The sequence below is a fragment of the Nesoenas mayeri genome, assembly GCF_963082525.1.
Source record: "Nesoenas mayeri genome assembly, chromosome: 16".
In the NCBI taxonomy this organism is placed as follows: Eukaryota; Metazoa; Chordata; class Aves; order Columbiformes; family Columbidae; genus Nesoenas; species Nesoenas mayeri.
This window is the reverse complement of record NC_137562.1, coordinates 7,996,141-8,014,402: the sequence shown is the minus strand read 5'-3', so window position 1 is coordinate 8,014,402 and position 18,262 is coordinate 7,996,141. Positions and strand designations below refer to the sequence as shown.

General features: G+C 38.6%; 1 protein-coding gene across 2 annotated transcripts in view; it reads left to right on the top strand.

Moving 5' to 3' along the window:
* Positions 1 to 18,262, top strand: part of TAF4 (TATA-box binding protein associated factor 4) — a gene marked incomplete at its 5' end in the record, with an annotated part of 35,616 nt that overhangs the window by 5,212 nt on the left and 12,142 nt on the right. Inside the window, 4 exons of one of the 2 annotated variants that reach the window (XM_080354620.1) lie at positions 14,767 to 14,933; positions 15,490 to 15,609; positions 17,294 to 17,407; positions 17,841 to 17,963. In XM_080354620.1, coding sequence (XP_080210746.1) covers positions 14,767 to 14,933; positions 15,490 to 15,609; positions 17,294 to 17,407; positions 17,841 to 17,963 — 524 coding nt within the window. Of the gene's footprint in view, positions 1 to 14,766; positions 14,934 to 15,489; positions 15,610 to 17,287; positions 17,408 to 17,840; positions 17,964 to 18,262 lie in introns of both variants that reach the window. The other variant, XM_080354619.1, reaches the window with a different exon arrangement.

Sequence of the window (18,262 nt, the reverse complement as noted above, 5' to 3'; positions counted from 1 at the left end):
GTGAAAGTAGCCAACTTTGAAAATGTTTTGCATAAAGCATTTTGTACGGAACACTTAAGAACTGATGGATGTTGAGCTCTTACAAACATCTCGCAGGTGCAAGGTCTGAGCACCTCTGGAAGTCCAGCCACATGCAGCTGCTTTAATCTTAGTAGAGTGCCTTTGCATCCATAGTGAAAGGAGAATAGATGACTCTGCTTTTGAAATTGTATTTCGAATTACAGTGTGATAGGCCAGATTTTTTAAAGTCAGTTTGGTAGAATGAATCTGCAACTACTTGTGTGCTGCGCATCTCCTGTATGCATCAAATTTGCACACACAAGTTTTTGTTTGTAAAAGTTAGTAGCGTGTGCTAGTAAGAGTTTGTAAGGCTTAGTGCATGAAATAGCTTGAGATCAGACACTGCATGTGTTGCTTTTTACACCAGGACTTAGAAACACTTCGAAAGAAAATTCTTATGCAAGGTTTGACCAATAAGCAACATGTGTTTTATAGTTGTTTTCTTACCCTGAATTACTGTTTCTAGCTCTCCAACATACTGCTGAAGTTTTGCATGTATGGAAAGCAGCATATAAAATGTCAATAAGTGTTATTAACCTGGGACCTGAAAATTAAAAACCCTAAAAGGTTTTGAATGTTCTCTTAAAAAGAGCATGTGGAAAATCAGCTACAACAACGATCTTTGAAATATATTACTTTCAGAATGATGCTTTATATTGCATCAAGCCGATTGTGCAACAAACATTGACCAAATTAGAGATTTTGAAGATCTAATGGGCCGTAGTTGTTGTGACCTTAATGGATTCTGGTATATTACTTCTCAAAGAAACCAGACTGTTCAGACTATCTGTTCATTAATAATGGTTTTCCACTACTGACATCTTTGAGGAAGAAGATGATTGTGCTTAGTCCTTTCTTCAGGAGCCCGTGTTTGGAGCTTTGTGGTCAAATTGGACAGATCTGGGTAATGAAGGTCCAAAAATAACCTTATTTGCAGCTTCTTAGCAAAGACGCAGAAATATTGTCAGGTAATTTTCTAGGGGGCGGGAACACAAGGTTCTCTTCATACAAAGCTGCTTTTAAAATGTAACATCTTTTTAAACAGTGACTGAAAAGAAATTGTACAAGTTTTTGTTTCAGACTGCTTCAAGCAATAATAGGAAATGTCTTGTATAAAGTAATATGGTAAGAGGTAGGAAAAATGGTGAGTTCGTTAAAGCATTCAGTGTTTGCTGTTAAAAGATACTCAGCAAAGTGTGAGATTATGCCATAAGATTAATCATTTGCAACACAGATGTTTGTAAAATGTTTAGAGGTTATTGCTGACACATGGTAGATTCATCTTGTAAGACGGCAAAACTTGTGTACTTGAAAATCACTTTTCAAAATACTCTCTTCTCCAGCAATGCTATAACACAATTTCAAACCCAAGCTCTATGAGCATATACTTTAGCAGCATCGGCAGCTTGAGGGCTCAAAGGTTTGGTTTCTGTTCTTGCAGATGCTTTATGTTGTTACCTCCTTCTGCTTTCTTTTTATGTACAAGCATCTCATATTAAGGTTTTAGGGTGCCTGCTCAAAGGAATGAGCCAGTAGCAGAGAGTGCTGTAGGTATATAGTAAGGTAGGTCTGGACAGTTTTCTCTAGTAGCTCAGGTGAAACTGAACTCTAGAAACCTTCACTTTCACCATCCCTCTGTTTTCTTTTACAAGATTCTGTGCCCCTCAGTCCTGTTTGCAGATAGCAGGTATGATGGGTTGTCTTCCTAATTTATGTGATGATTTTTTTTAACTTCTGTGATCATGACCACTCTTCTCATTTAACAGTAGTGCGGTTGTGCAGCTGTAGCAGAACCGCCATCACAGATCTGCTTTGTTTTGTGTCTAATAATAAAACTTCTTCATGACTTCCACAAAACTCAGTTGGATCTGCCAGTAGCTGATGATAGGGGATGAGACTGGACTTCTTCATGACTTTCTGGATGTGTATTGTGTGCCATTTCTGTGGTGACCACAGAACGGGTTGTTTCCCGGCTGTAGAACGGACGGGGCTCCTTTAAAACTTGAATGTTTCAGAGTTCCAAACAGAACTCATGCAAATGACCTCTACAGTTGATGTGAACTTACTGTTGGTGCTTTCTAGAAGCAGCGGGTACCTGGAAGAGTTTTGGTGCTACACACCTGCAGACCCAGGAGGATGGACTACACGTATTCACATGTTCAGGGTTTTCTTCATGGCTTTAGAGGCTGGAGACTCCACTTGGTGTTAAATGGAAGCTTTACTTTTTAGAAACCGTTGACTTTTAGCTTTTGTTAGCCATCTAAGAAGGGTTCTAACTTAGGCCTTGATTAGAGTGGCTTTAGGATGGAAAAACTACCAGAACATCTACTTAATTTAAAGCATGGGTTCAGGTCCTTTTGACTTGGACAGTCATACTTCAGTTTCCTTCAGTAAGGAGCTGGGGTGCTGGGCGAGAGACAGTGGATAGAGAAAGGAGAAAGGTGGCAGGCTGAGAAGAATCAGACAATATTTTCACTGCAGAGCAATTTGTTACTTCTTCATAGTCAATGTGGTATTCTTTGGGTTACTTTGTACTTGAAACGTACCCCAGAAGTGCGGAAAGTAACTAGGGATATCAATAGGTGAGGAGACTTCCATAATACAAGAAACACAGAAAGGAACCGAAGAAATACTATGAAGTAGTGGAATGTAGTTGTTTCTATTTCTCACTGACTAGCAAGCGAGTTCAAACATATCCTGATTATAGTTTCCCTTTATGTTGCGTGTGCTGCCAATATTATGCCTGTTAACTGTGTTGGCATGGCTGTATATTGTTAAAAATACTGTCTGTAATGCACAATGATAATAGGAGCTGCTTATAGTACTTATAGTGTGTTTTACTTTCAAAGCATTTTACAAAACTTAATCCTTGCAACATACCTGTGTAGTTGGTAAATAAAGTAGTATGAACTCTGCTTGAGAGCTGGGGGAAAGAGCAAGTTAGAGAAGTTCTGACTTGCCCAAGGCCACAAATGAATCGATATTTTGCCAAGATTAGAGCTTGGGATTCCTATACTTGGCACATGAAGTGGTATCTTTCTTTCTGAAAGATAACTGTGGATCTCTTCTGCAGAACTCTTCTGGGTGGGGGGTGGATTTTATGTTCAGATCATGGATCAGCAAAGGGAACATTCTGCTTTACTTGAAATCTGCTACATCAGATCTGCCATATGTTGCCAGACTGAAAGTTGTTTGTTCTTATTGCAACTTTCATAACTGAGGAATCCTGCACACTTAGCTTTGTACCCTGAAGAACTTAAGACTCCAACTGCGCGATAGGACTTTTAATGAGCGTTATGAGACAAATCAACGCCTCATTTTGCATGTCTGATAAGGGCATCTCTTTAAGTGATGGGATCTAATAGGAATGCAGTTGTGATTCTGTTAAGCTAGTAACTTTGACTATGTATCGTTCAGTTCTGCTATGGAAAATTGCTGTTGTTCCCAACAGCCTTTGGAAGAGCACGTATGGATCTGTTTCATATGCCTGTCTACACTTCAGGTTGTCTTTCTGGGTTTTTTGGGTATCACTAGGCTCATGATCAAGGTCATTGGTCAATGACCGGAAGCAAATGATTTATTTATTTAGAATCATTTTGCACTGTGCTACTCAAAGTTACATGGTGACTTGTTCTGTGTTCAGTGAGCTAAACAACTTTTCCATCTCTGTAAATCTATGTGGGTTACTTCCAAAATGCAACATCTTGGTTTGAGGACCACAAATCTGGATGCTGCCCAGGACTTGAATCACTCGCTAACCCAGGATTCTGCAGCAAAGTTAACAGTCTGTGATGGAAATACAACAGGTTTAGGCACTGGTGAGACACAAGTTAGTAGGTGTGTCAAACTCTCTTCAAATGAAATGTTTTGGTGTATAAAAACTCCTACTATTGTCTTCGCTGTTTTGGGAAATGATGTGTAAATGGAATAGTAAAAAAATATATGGAGTAGGTCAGGGACATGGTTAAAAATATGGGTATTTGCCTTAGTGGGTTTTACCAAAGAGAAGAGATTGGCTTGTGGAAGGCTTGCTTTTTGTTCTCCTAAAAACTGGGTGAGCAAATACTGAGAGTCTGCTTGGTAGGAACCAGACATAAAGTAATTTAAGAACACAACATGCTAAACATTTTTGTTGCTACTGTATGCAATTTTTGCCAGAAATACTTAAAATTAGCATTTTTACCTGTAAAGAACTACTCTTGTCAGAATTGTTGTCTGTGTTGAAACTTTATGAAGTTTTATAACTCCATTTATCTGAATCTGCTCCTTGAATCTGATGCCGTTGTTTGATGTTAGAAAGAAATCTTTTGCCAGTTGGAAGACATTAAGTGTTACAAGTTTAACTTTTCTAATGTTAAGCATATTATTTCTTGCAAAAGAAGATTTGAAGAGCTAGTGGCATTAAAAAGTAATTTTGAAAATTGTGCTTCTCACAACTGAAGGCACTGATAGAAAGGAATTTTTATTGGTACTTGGTAGACAGTTACTTTGGTTGTATTATGAACTATAAAGCTGTGTGTGAAGGGAGGGCAAGCTCTAGTGAGAATATGTGACACTCACGAGTTAAAAGGGCTTTTTCTGTGCACAGATAGTTTGTGATCTGAAGGCTCAGGGTGTCCCCATCCCTCTGCCAGGTCACACACATGGTTGTTTTATAGAGATAGTGGCTGGGGGATATTTAGTCTTTGAGTTTGTGTTGTTATAAGCTGTCAATGTATTAACTCTAATTTATTTTTTAAACTAATTAAGGTCTTGCCTAAATGCAAGAAGTTGTAGTTTATTTACAGGTTTCTTGGAAGTTGTAAAACCTTTCTTATCTGGATAGCATTTTTGCTTTATCAGCCCTCTTGTGTACTTCTGCCGCATAAGAGAAGGAAAATTGTAAATACAGTAAGCATCTTTTATAACGATACTATTATGTCCACACTGGAGATTGTACCGCTACATTATTGTGGCAAAATGGTCCCATTTCCAGCTCAAATGTTGGGAGAAGTGTAAAAACTGTACACAAACAAGGCTGCAATTAGAGAGGTGTGAAGGTTGTGTGATCACTCATATTTCAAATTAGATGAGGCTTTTTTTTTCATTGAGACCACGGGCACGTGAATCCTAGAAACACACTGGTGCCTCAGGAATAAATCTTTGTTGTGGTTTGTTTTATTTTTGTTGTTGTTTATTTTAATTTTTTCTTTTTACTTTTCAGGACAGTTTTACCTCAGCTTAGCCCAGAAGTTTTTACCCCAGTTCTATTCCATAGTAATTTTCTTCCAGAAATGCCAGTTGTTTTCTGGATGTTTGGGTGTTTCAAAAAACCGAGAGCCAAATTTTTACCGCAGAGACTCCTGTCTTGGAATAATTTTCTTCATGTGTCTGTAGTGTAATATTTAATATTAAGTGAAATAATTGTCCTTGAGGCCTTATTTATGCTTTGAAGTTTTTGTTTGGTGTTTTTATTTATTTGCTTATTTTTAATATAGAATATTTTTGGAGAGGATAAAACCTTTGTTACCTTCTCTATCTAATGGTATGGATAATCAATTACCTAGAGAGAGCTGATAATAATAAGGAATTGATACGGTTGTGTCCTGTTTCTGCAGTGAGGTCTGTGTAGGTGCAGTTCAGCCCCTCAGCAGAGCTGTCCTAAGGCGTTGTATAAATGTGGATGTTCTTTGGCCCTATAACTGTTGTCAGACTAGAAATAACACTTTTAAAAGATGAGTTTCTGTACTTGTATTACCAGTGATGAGAAAGTTACACTTCAAACATAAAAGGCTGGTTATCAGCGTAGTGCATAAATAGGTTATAAATCCTTTTACCCAGGGACAGTACTTTTACTGTGTATTTGCACAGATTTTAGTGCAAACTTCGACTCAATTGTGGGGTTTGGAAAAAAGTATATTGATAAAAATTGAGTAACTTCTTGTTAGTGTAGAACTCTGTTTATAAATTAGAACTGTCAATTATGAGCACTGTCCATCTTCTGATTTTTGATGCTTTTTCCTTAAAATGCATTAATAAAGTATTTTTTCCAGTAATGCATTGTAACCAGTACCTAGACAACTAGTAACCTATAACTTGCATCAGTGTGTAGTATTACTCTGCATGGCCTGCACCACTGTTCTAGGGTTTGTATTGAATCATGTCAGTCTCTGTAGCAAAAATGGTCTAACTTACCATCCTAACTTGATTAATATGTGCTTCTGCGGGTAGTTGAACTGTTAAAAGCCATCACAGTACACTTGTACAGCATAAAGCACATGCTGGGTAGACTCTGTGCAGACAACCAGTATAGATTCAGCTGAAAAATGTGCGCTCTAGATAGCAGAGTTTAAACAAAAACCGAGCAATGAGGTGTGGTGCTGTGCTCTGGTCTGTCTAAAATGGCTTGAGAGGGCAGCAAGGCTGCAGTGAGCTGTCTTCACACCTTGCTTTCAGCTTATTAATCGAATATTTCTGGAAGGGAGGGTGAGATTGAGTGTAATAACATGAGGAGCGTTCAGCTGAGTGGCGGTGGGGCGAGTGGGACCTGTTGTGCTCCCATGAGTCAGAAGCGCCAACTCCAAGGAGCAGCTGAGGAATTGCAGCACCTGTGGCAAAAGAGTCTGTGGAGTTGACCAGAAGAGTTTGCTGAGGGATCCGTGGAGGAGATCAGGCAAAGGAACCTGCAGTGGGACAGCTGAGAGCAGCTAAACTGTGCAGAATTTTATAGAAAAGCATGGGGAGCTGTTGGTTTTTGATGAACATACCTGCAGTCGTGTTTGCAGTAGTGTGAAGGGTGGATTGGAAGTGTTCGTGCCGTTAACTTCAACCTCTTATTTCCTTTCATTCTTCCTTTTTTTCCAGTGTATTGTTTGGTTTTCTTCCCTTCCCTCTCCTCCATGGGGGAGGGGGGGAGAAGACACTAATTATTTATAAGTGTTAGTCATGCCCAGTCATTAAGCTTAGTCATTATGCAGGACTGTGCATTTGATGGTTAGTAAAAATCAAAATTGGATTTGAGTTTTGTTTAAAAGCTTTCTGAATTCAGGCTTACAGGTGTGAAAATACCTTTATTTCCATGTTCAGACTCACTGAAAAAGCAATGGTATTTAATGAACGTTCCTATCAGCCAAATGACATGTCCACATGGATAGTCTGTATTTGAACACTCAGGTATAGTGTTTGGCTTATTCTCAAACCAGAATGACTTCTGTTACAAAGGGTATATACCTAGAGTAGGGCATTCACAGTCAGGACAAGCTAAAGAAACCCATTTTAATGATTTAGGGTGTTCCTTTTTGAAGGAGGAAAATGTGGATTTAATGCATTACTCCCTGTTAAGTATTTGTGTACAGGCTGTGGTAAATGGAAAGTAGCTTGTCCATTCCTATTTCTTCAGATGCTTGAACAGCACTAATGTTTATATGACTTGGTATAAACAAACTGTTTGCCAGAAATGAAGACTAGTCGAGTTTTAAATTCTCCTATTTAGAGTAACAGGTCAAAAGAATTAGTGACATTTTTTGTCTTTCTTTCTCAAAACCAAATCCAGCTTTGGTGTAACTGCATTGTTGTTTGATGTCAGGATATTGAAATTAATGGTGGAGCTAAATCTGAACCACTTGGAGATCAATAATTAAAGTAATTGGTGTAGCTCTTTATAGTGTTTTTCTTAGTTCTTTCTGCAGCAGACTCAAGACAGATTTGCGTGATGATTGGGTTGCAGTTTGACAGAGCACTCTGGTGTTCTGGCTTTGTATGCTTGACTAGAAGGGAATGTTAAGACACTTTCAAGGAATACAGCTTTCCAGAAAAGTCAAAATAGTTTCAAATCACGCTGTTGTTGAAGTGTTTGTCAATTGTTGCTATATAAAATGACATATTTCTCAGAACACTTCTTACACACCTTTTCAACTGAGCAGGTTAATTCTTTTCCATATGGGATCACTGTTAAATGCAGTGAATTTTGGCGTTCCAGCATGACTTTATTCCTTTAATTTATATTCTTAAAAGATTCGTGAAGCTTGCAAATGATTCACTTTTTTCCTTTTTAGACAGCAGGTTTGTAGTTTGAAGCTGAATTCTTGCCTAGTAAGAGTAAGCAAAAGCTTTTACTATGAAGTTGACTTTCTCTTGTCTTTTGACTCTATGGAAAAGTGCTTTTGTTTGTTCTTACTATAATGTGAACTTGTGCACTTGGTCTGTACAAAATACATTTTTCTGTGCAGTGCAGTCAGGATTTTTGATGATTTTTGAGAATATATCTTTCATCTATCTTGGCAGTAATTGTAAATCAGCTGTTCAAGAATTAGTATGTCACAGACCGTCACCATCGGTTGTGATCTATGATCTGTATGTGCAGGTTGGGCATGTGGGGAGAGTGTTGATAGGGAAATGAAATGGAGCGTTGGGGTAAAATTTGGGTAAAATTTGACTTTATTCCAGCATGACATGAGTTGGAAAGTGAAAGGACTGATGTGCTTTTGTCGCTTAATACTCTGTGCCATGCCAGTCTCCGCTGTGCTTCATGTTCAATGCCTTTCAGGAGACATTCCAAGTGTTTTGTATCAGAGATGCTCAAGCAACACCTGACAATCGTGTTTTTTCATGCCAAGTTGTAGCTCACCTTGAGCACAGCAGGTGCTGAACATTGAACAGGCACCTGTAAGATGCGTTCAGCATCTTTTGTTCATGAAACTCAAGAGCCTGGATCGCTAACGGTGTCAAAGACTTTGGCAAGAAAGTTGGAGTAAAAGTTGTTTCTGGATCTTTTGTGCAGCACAGATCATCTGATGTTCTAAGCACCTAAACTAAGTGCATCTAATGTGGTTGTGCTCATATCTCATCAGGGATGAAGTAATGTGTCTTCAGTAACACCTGCTTCACAGCTGTGTTGTCATTTTCAAGTTCTGGGCTATTCATTTTGATTTGTCATCAGAGTTTCTCATGAGTTTGTATATAGATTGTCCTTCATGAGCTGCTACTCATCTGCTGGTTTATTACAGGTGCTCTTCTTTGACATATGTACATAATTCTAGATCTGCCAGAAGTTTTGTTTTAAGGAAGATTACCCAGACTTTCATGGAGCTGCAGTGGACTAGTAGACCTGGAGATGTTCTTCCTTCTTTTCCTGGCCTTTCATTCCAATAGAGTGAGAACTTTGCCAGACGGGTCAGTTGTCATAAGAGGAGAAAAGGTGGATTGTTGGACAGCGTTGATGTTGATACCACGTTATAATTTCCTTTTCTGCAATAAGGGACCATATCGGGTTTTTCTGCTGTGTTTATCAACTTGCATAACCTCAGAGACACTTGATTTTCTTATTGTTGCAAGAGAATCTCTTCTGACAATACAGAAGGAATACTATTATAAAGCTTTCTTCCACTAATATGGCACAGCCTGCTTAGGATTAATGTCAGATTTTTTTTCCATGTCAAATGCTTGCAGCATCTGCCACAAATGAGTGTGTGCTTGAGAGTTTAAGGCACAAACTGCCTTGATGTTCAGATAACCTCTGAGTGAGCTTTCCCAGCAAATCCAGTTAGAATTTGAAGATTTGTCAGATGTCGCTGGACACCTCTTTTCTGGAGGTGTTTGTAAGGACTTTCATTTCTTATACCAGAAGCATTATTTTTTCAGGCTCGAGCATCCTTTCTGAACACCAGCATGTGTGGGTGTTGAAGGTGATTCTTTGCTGCATGAGAGTTCTTCCTGACCATGTTTTTTTCCTCTGGAAATAAAGTTCAGTTACTCTTTTACTTTAAGAAGAAAATTTCCTCAGGAGACTGGAAAAGGGTATTCTCCGTGCAATTTCAAGAGCATACATCCATTAATTCTTATGTTATGTCTCATTATTATATATACTTAAAAAAAAATACTAAAAGCATGGGAAGTCTTGGTTCCTTAGTAATGGTTCTGAATTGGTGTGGATTGGACCGTGAGCTACATTGTGGGGAACGAGTAAAATCTGTGTGCTCGAACCTGTCCTTGTGTTCAGTGTCTGTATCAGAAGGAGAGCTGATGTCACTCGTGATCTGATCGGAGACTTTCTGGGGTTTATATTTCACAGGTAGGCAAGAGTTCCATTCTTGCACGCTGGTGTGCCCAGGAACAAGTGTGAACACACCTGTTTGTGGTCCTGGTGTTGGGTGCTTGCTGACTGTAGATGGAGTTTTTCAATTTATCGCCTACTGTATGAATCGAGTCCTTGAGGAACGGAAGTGTTCCAGCTCCTATAACTATTATTAATTGAGATTTACCAGCAAAAAATGGTAGCAAAACAGAAAACTGTTTTGGTTTGGGTTTTTTTGATGCAGAGGATCTCTAGAAAGAAAGCTCTATGTCTCAGGAGTTATACAGCTAATCAGTGGTTTGGAAAGGCTACAAAATATTTTTTGTTCATCTTCCTTTATTATTCTGATATTTTTTTCTTTAGTCTTTGCTAAGCCAAGCCGTGTTTCAAAGAAAGAAAGAAGGAAGAGGAAAGCATTAGAAAAAAGCTTGCTTTGTGTTTTTCTGACATGTCATATGGCCAGAGCTCTTCACTTTTATTCCAGTGTGTGTTTTTTACAAGTTTTATTAATTAAAAGAAAACAAACAAAAAAACCAACAACAAACGAAACCCAAGCACAACACTTTGTAAATGGCAACCCTTTAGCAGGTGGAAATACAAACAACAAGGGGCAAAGAGGACACAATGTAGAATCGCAAAGCTACATCATATAATAATGAACTTTTCCATCCAAACACTCTTGCAAACAGGTGAGATCTGGGAATGTCTCACCAGAATGTGAGATGGACCATCGCAGTAGCCCGGAGCACAAGTCCTCTGGGCATAAGGAACGATCCAGCTCAATTTTGTTAATCCTTCATTTGGAGCTGTGATGTATTGTTCAATTCAAAATAAAATATGAGCTGCTTTCAGGGTTCTCTTAAGCCTCTAACTTCTAACAAAAATGGTAATTAATTTTAATTTCAATTAGTTTTTTAATGAGAGACTTGGAAAGAATGCTTGAACGTTTGCATTTTTAATAGTGAATATGATTTTAGAGTACACGTGATCAGACTTTCTAGGAAAAAGAAGGCAGAGAGATATTTAAAATGAGCAAGTTTTATTGTCACCTTTTTCTATTTGAACATTTCCCATCATCTTTAGCTATTTGGTGTCAAATAGCAGCTCATCCATCTGTGGTACAAAAACGTTGATGGTAAACTTGAAACAGAAAGAGATTTTTTCATCCTTATTTTAAATATGTTGATGAGTTTAATTAGAGAAGTGAGTTACCTTGGTATAATTTCAGCTGTCTTCTTGTACCTGGTAGTCGTTTCTGATCTGGTTCCTACAGCTCTTGCACCTTTATGCATTGGAGTTTGAGCTTATGATACTTGTCTGTAATTAAATATTTAAAATACCAGTTTTGGAACCTAAGAGAAAGCAATGTTTTATTAAGAAATGTTTTATTTTTTCTACACATATGACTATCAGCCCCTCCTTTTTTTTCTGTTGCAACAAATGAATCAACTGAGAGATGGTTAATGTGCAGATGGAGAGAAGGGGCTGGTGTAGTCCTACATTGAGTTTGTTTAGAAGCAGGAAATAAATGAGACTTTCTTTTTAATTCTTAATCAAGTTAGCTCCAATGAGCTTTCTGAGCTTCACTGAAAATCCACTTAATGCCATCTTGGGTATAGTTTTGGGTTAGTGAGTTTCTTTTTTAGCTCATTGGGTTGGAGAAGAGTATAGTTGGGCTGGGTCCTTTTTAAAGGATTCTCAACGAGGCTGGAGAGGTGTTAATTGTTCAAGCAAAAATAACTTACCCACACACTGTATTACTGGTGAATTTCTGCACAGAAATGTCAAAACCAAAGTTCATCATGACCTGAATTTTTACACCTTTTCTGAAGTTGCCCATACACTAACAAGATATAATTTTGAGGAGGTAAAATATCTTATATCATCACACCATGATTAAAGTTTATGCAAGGCTAGTCTGATGTTTGTGATTTTTGTGTTTGTATATAGCTTATCACTGGTAGACTGTAACTTAAAGACACATTATAAACTGTATAAATTAGAAATAACAACATATCAAATAAGAGCAGGACTGTAAAAGAACTGTTAAAATGGGGACAGACATGAATGTAGCGTTGTATGAATTACCTTTTTATTACAACTTCAATACCTGAAGGAAGGTTCAGACTTCCCGTAGTTGGAAATCTAGCAGGATAGTGCTTAGAGTCAGGGTTTGAATCACAAATGATTGTTTTGTCTGTTGGCTGCCAAAAATTGAACTTTCTTGATATGTTTTCTAAAGCTCACATTAATATGCTTTTCAACTGTCTGTTCCAGCAGTTGTGCTGTGTTAATGTGTAGGCATGTTCTAATTTTACATGTAGCTCGGGGAGAATATTTCATTGTTCAGCCATCGTACTTGCTCTTCAGGGGTAGTCAGCCTTCATTTTTGTGGTTTTCTCCCTTCTTTTCTCTCTGATTCATGTTTTGGGGAGCAAAGCGCTGAGCTGACAGTGCCGGTGTCCCAAGGGGAGGTTGGGGTGTTGCCTGGTGTGTGGATGGAGCTGGGGACTGAACAGGCAGCAGAGCCCTGTGTGCTGGTGCCTGATGCTAGAAAGAATGGTGAATTTTAAGAAAAAGAAGGAACTTATGGGATGTCAGCATAATTCTGTGATATTTAAGAACCTCCGAAAGCACAGGAGTGTGTAGTTGCATTGCGCCTTTTCGATTTTTAGAAACTAAATGGTAATTAGCAAGCCTTAATATTTGATGTGGGGTTGAAAATAGCTCTTCTAATCAGACTGCCGCTGTACTGGTGGTTTCAGTTATAATAATATTGAAGATTTCCACTGATTCAGTGTTTGTCTTCTTCAGCTGATTATTATGAGGAGTGACAAAAATGGGCAACGTGAGTTCATTTCCCAAGATTTTATGTTTGCAGGTTGGAAGAGGTTGGCAGGTTCTGTTTGTGCAGAAGTGAGCTTGGTGTAGTCACAGGTCACTCTCTACTCTTTAAAATACTGAATTTCTCTGTTCTTTATCAGTAGCCCTTTTCCCATAGTGTGAGGCTGATGGCGAGAAAGTTGTGATGGTTCTAATGAGCAGCTGATGGGATCAAGCTCTGTATTCACTGTTGAGGTTTTTACAGTTCTTGTAAGCTATGGTGGCGTCTGGCTTGGCTGTTTTACTGAAAATGCTTCTCCCTATGTAAGTTACAGGAGAAAAGACCTTACTTTTTGGCATGGCTTGGGAAATGTTTATTTTGGACCTGACAGCTAAACTTAGAGTATTTATTTCTGCACTCTGCAAGATTATAAATAAGCTTCCCCCCCCTCCTTTCCTACAGAAAAACAGCTTGAAAATATTTGTTTCTGGATATAACTCTTGTCCATAGCACCTTCTGGTCCCACCTTAACACTTCTAAGTAAGTTGCAATGGAAAGTTACCTTCTTGATGACAATTAGTTTAACATCTCTGTGTGACTCCGCTTCATTATCAGAGAGCTAATGTGGAGAATGTAAGAACAAAAAACTGGGGGTGAATCAGCTAATAGAATCTCGTTTTCTTTTGAACTCATTTTAATAGAAATCAGTATATGTGTTTTTGCAGTTTAACACTAATTTTCAAACAGCCCAAGAAAACTATTTAAGGTGTTGTCTTGTACATGTTTCAGCACTTCATCTGAACAGAAAAGCAAATAAAAGCTCGATTCTTTTGCAGGAGTTGTGCTCTGAGATGGCACAGACCGGATTGCCAGGTGGTGTTGGGGAGCGTACATGGGCTGACCAGCACTTCAGAAAACCTTTCCCATTTTGGTAGCGCCTTTTGATTTTCATGGTGAAGTTTCCTCCTGCGGTTTGTTGCTCAGAAAGACTCATTTTGAGGCCCCAGTTGGTTTCTTAGGTGGCTTTTCAGAGCAGATGAGGTCCTCTGAGCCTCTCGTGGACTGACTTGGGCTGAATGAATGAGCTCATGAAAAACACTTTGTGTTGTCCAGATCCTGACTGTGCCTTTGATAAGGAGAAACTGTAATCTGAAAATTGCACGTTAAAATCTGATTCCCTGTAGCTACCTGGTGGGGTTAAGTGTATGGATGTGAGTGAGTGAGCAGGAACTGACTGCCTTGTTTCTCTCTCCGTTTTATTTTTCTTTTGGGGTGTAACAGTGCAGTCTGCTGCCGATGCACATGAGAAAGATTATGATTTTATAGCTGCTTTCATTACTAAATTTGTTATGGGAAATTAATTTAGAACTTAGACAATTGTGTTCCCGTTGACGGTGAAGACTATGTTTGATTCCCCGCCCTCTTAAAGAAAAGCTAACAGGAATCTTGCCTAATAAACAAGATTTTCTTTTATTTGCAAATGTCTTAGTAAAGAGCAGGTAGGATTTTTACACAACTGCTCATTTTAACCTCTGGTTACATGGAATATTTTGGTTGGAGCGAACACAACTCCTCGTGTGTTCTGATGCACACCACACGAAGCGTTTTGATAGAGTATTTCTGTAATTAAGCTATTCTATACAAAATGTGAGGATGCAGCTGGGTGTTTTGCTTTTATTCTAAACCACTTTTGTTAGCTGTGTAGTCGCTCACCAGTACATTAATTCCATATGTATGCAACTTGGATTAAAAAAAAAAAACCCAACTTGAAAAACGCTGTTCTTTAATATTTGCAAAGGGTGCGTGGTGTTGACCAGTTTGTTTGTTGCAGGCATGGTCCTGGTGCGCAGTGAGAACGGGCAGCTGCTGGTGATCCCCCAGCAGGCGCTGGCGCAGATGCAGGCGCAGGCACATGCCCAGTCCCAGCCGCAAAACACTCTGACTCCTCGTCCTGCTACACCCACCAGTGCCCCTCCGGTGCAGATATCCACAGTGCAGGTTGGTTTGGTCATTTATAGTGTTAAAACCCCTAAGATTTGGTTTGTTTAGTTTTTTTTCCTGTGAAGAATACACCCAAAAGTAACATACGATGTTAGTGATCTGAAGAAACCAGTGATCAAACTGGTGCTGTACTGACTTTTCCACATGGCATAGGCATTGTGTTTTGTGCCTACTTTGGTTTGTCTGTTACTCTTAAAAATATTTTTACCTAGCTGAATGGCGTTAAGTTTAAAACTAATACAAAGAAGACCGTTTAAGACCATATATGGTTAATGTGCAGAACTCTTTTCCCTAAAGAATCATTATTCTTTATAAGACTAAAAGAAAAAAGTGGGTATGGATATATGTACGCTGAGATCATCACAGTTGCATTAAGTTCAAGACTAAAAATCCTTCTCACAGTTTTAGAGTGGTCCAGATGTGTTCTTTTGTATCTGTAACAATGGCAACTATCCAGAAACAAAATACTGGATAAGGGAGATGGTATTTAAATATAGGAACTAATGCGTGTTTTGTTTTGTTTTTGGTGTTTTTTTCCTCTCCTCCTCCCCAGGCTCCAGGAACGCCCATTATTGCACGACAGGTGACACCAACTACTATTATCAAGCAAGTGTCTCAGGCTCAAACAACAGTGCAACCCACAACAACGCTACAGCGTCCTCCTGTTGTGCAAGTGAGTTTGTAGGAAATTAATGCGTGCATGAGATACGTCAGTGAAGATTAGCTGAAAACCTGCTCAAGACTACCAGAAATACAGGAAATATAATTGTTATATGGATGGGTGAAATATCTTCGGGATTATCCTTTCAAAAACATTTGCAGATCTCAATTTACTGTATATTATGGATGTATATTGTGTGTATATGAATATATACTAAAGCTATCCTTGTATTAGTTTGTATAATCACAGAACTGGCTAAAATAAAATGCTTGAGGCAGAAAGCACCAAGATAAGTTGACACTAGTTCCCTTTGGGTTTGGAGCCATGGTGTTATTCCTGTGATGGATCTGCATTCCTCCCAATTCTGCAGCAAAATTCACAATCACAAAAAAGGCTACACTGGTGCCCTTTTCTTCCACAAGCCTTCTCCCTTTTACACAAGTCTCTGCTTTGGTCTGTGGAGTTGGGGAGATACTGATAACTCGGGGATAAACAGTGGTGTCTTAGTATGTGGGCTCCCTTCTAACAGCCTGGTCTGGATTAATGATTCTCGTAGTGGTTTTTTGAGTGGTGGTGGTTTGAGTTTAAAACACAGAGCAAAAGTGTGAAATTCTCCACATGACTTCCAGGCAACAGTGATACAATATGATTGCTGTTGCCTAATCTATTTCATTGTGCTTTCTTCAGCCTTTGAGTAGACAGGATTAGAGAGTTTTAATTTAAAACATGTAGGTTTTGCTGTGCATCCAGTTAACCTTTTTCCCCTCGGAGAGCCTTTGCCTATGCCAGGGATCTTTCCAGATCTAAGAGTTAATTTACCTAAGTGAGTCTCCTTAATTTGCACCACTGTTATACCAGACAAAAAGAAATTATTCCATCTGCATATTTTTTCTGTAATGAACATACCATGGACTTCATTTATCCTGTTCTCAAAAACTGAGACAAATTAAATCCTTGTCTCCTTTTCTGTCTCCCAAAATACTAATGCAAGTTAGCTTGGGCAACACTGGAGCCTCTTTTCTTGTGCGACTTTATATAAAGAGCAAGTTTACAAATGATTTGTTAAAATTCTAGCTAGCCTTAGCTTGGTAACAATTACGGTCCCTCTAGTTGGCTTGACATTAGGAATTAGAATGTGTTGAAAGTCCATGAATTAACTGGGTATGTGAAAAGTTCTTGTTTACAATGTTGATTCTTTAAAGGTGATATTCATACTTTGATTTACCAACTTGTCTACAAAACTAAAAAAAAACATGTTTCGTCCCATTGTTCATCAAAAGGACCTGGATAAGACCTGAGCTTTTGTGTCCGTTGTGCCGTTTTAGAAATTCCTCCCTTTGCAAAGTGGCATTTAGGGGAACAAGCAAAAAAGATGTTGCATTCACAGGAATTTAGTACTTGTTTTAGTTGTGTTTTGAAACCACCGTGTATGAGAGTATGTTTATGGTATTATTTTCCCACCAAAAATCGTGCAATTCTTAATCAACTTTGAGGATTTCAGTTCTGAATGTGCAATGTTTTGTGCCATCTGGTGGCTCCTCCTTTCCACTGCAACAGCTGAGTAACTGCTTTTTATGTTACAGTAGCTGTTAAAGGTGCTGTCCTGTGGCTCAGTTTCTGTTTGATGGTTCAGGAAAACGGGCTTTGGTACATTCCGAGTAAAATAACGTTATGTTCATGTTCTCTGCAGCCTCAGATTGTTCTGGGTGGTACTGCACAAACTACTACATTGGGGACAGCAACAGCCGTACAAACTGGAACTCCTCAGAGGACAGTGCAAGGAACAACGGCGACCTCCACCGCTGCCACAGTAAGATACTGAGTGCATTTAAAATCTGGTTTTCTTCATTCACATATACATGTGTGCATGTACATATATATCTGTGCACTGTGCCATGCACGGGGATGGAGGAACTTTCCTATTTGTTGTCCTGCTAAAATGCATATTTACCCATGCACAACGTGCTGTTCTTAAGCTGCCTGGTGTTTCCTAACTTCGTTAAACATTTATTAAATTTTGGCAACAAAAATGTACAATGCACATGTAAATATGAGGCAAAATAATAATTTCAGTCTGATTATGTCTTAAGTGGTGAAGGACATGAATCTATAAATAATATTCTGCGGTGGTGAATGAAAGAAAGACTTTATTTCTCAGAGTATGTGATCAGATCATGTGTTAAAAAGAGTTTATCTTCCCTTCTCTGACTGTTTCCATTCTACTCATCTTCCTCTCATAACAGGAAACTATGGAAAATGTGAAGAAATGCAAAAACTTTCTGTCCACATTAATAAAACTGGCATCATCTGGAAAACAGTCTTCGGAGACTGCGGCAAACGTGAAAGAATTGGTACAGAACCTGCTGGTAAGACAAGTTCATTAGAAGTTGTAAGAAACAGTATCTGGCCAAATTTAGACTCAAAACTGAAGGGTCTTTTTGGAGAGGAGGGAGATGATAAAATTTGAGATAAATCAAATAGAAACTTAGCTTCTTCTGAATTAACTTTTAATTCTACACTTTTTAATTGCTAAAGCAGTGAATAAAAAAGGTGATTTATGTACTTGAGGGAAGACACTACAGCTGAGTGTCAGGAAATCCCAAGTTTTTACAAAAAAAAAAGTAATATTATCTGAAGCTAATGTGAAAGCTTGACATACTTAACA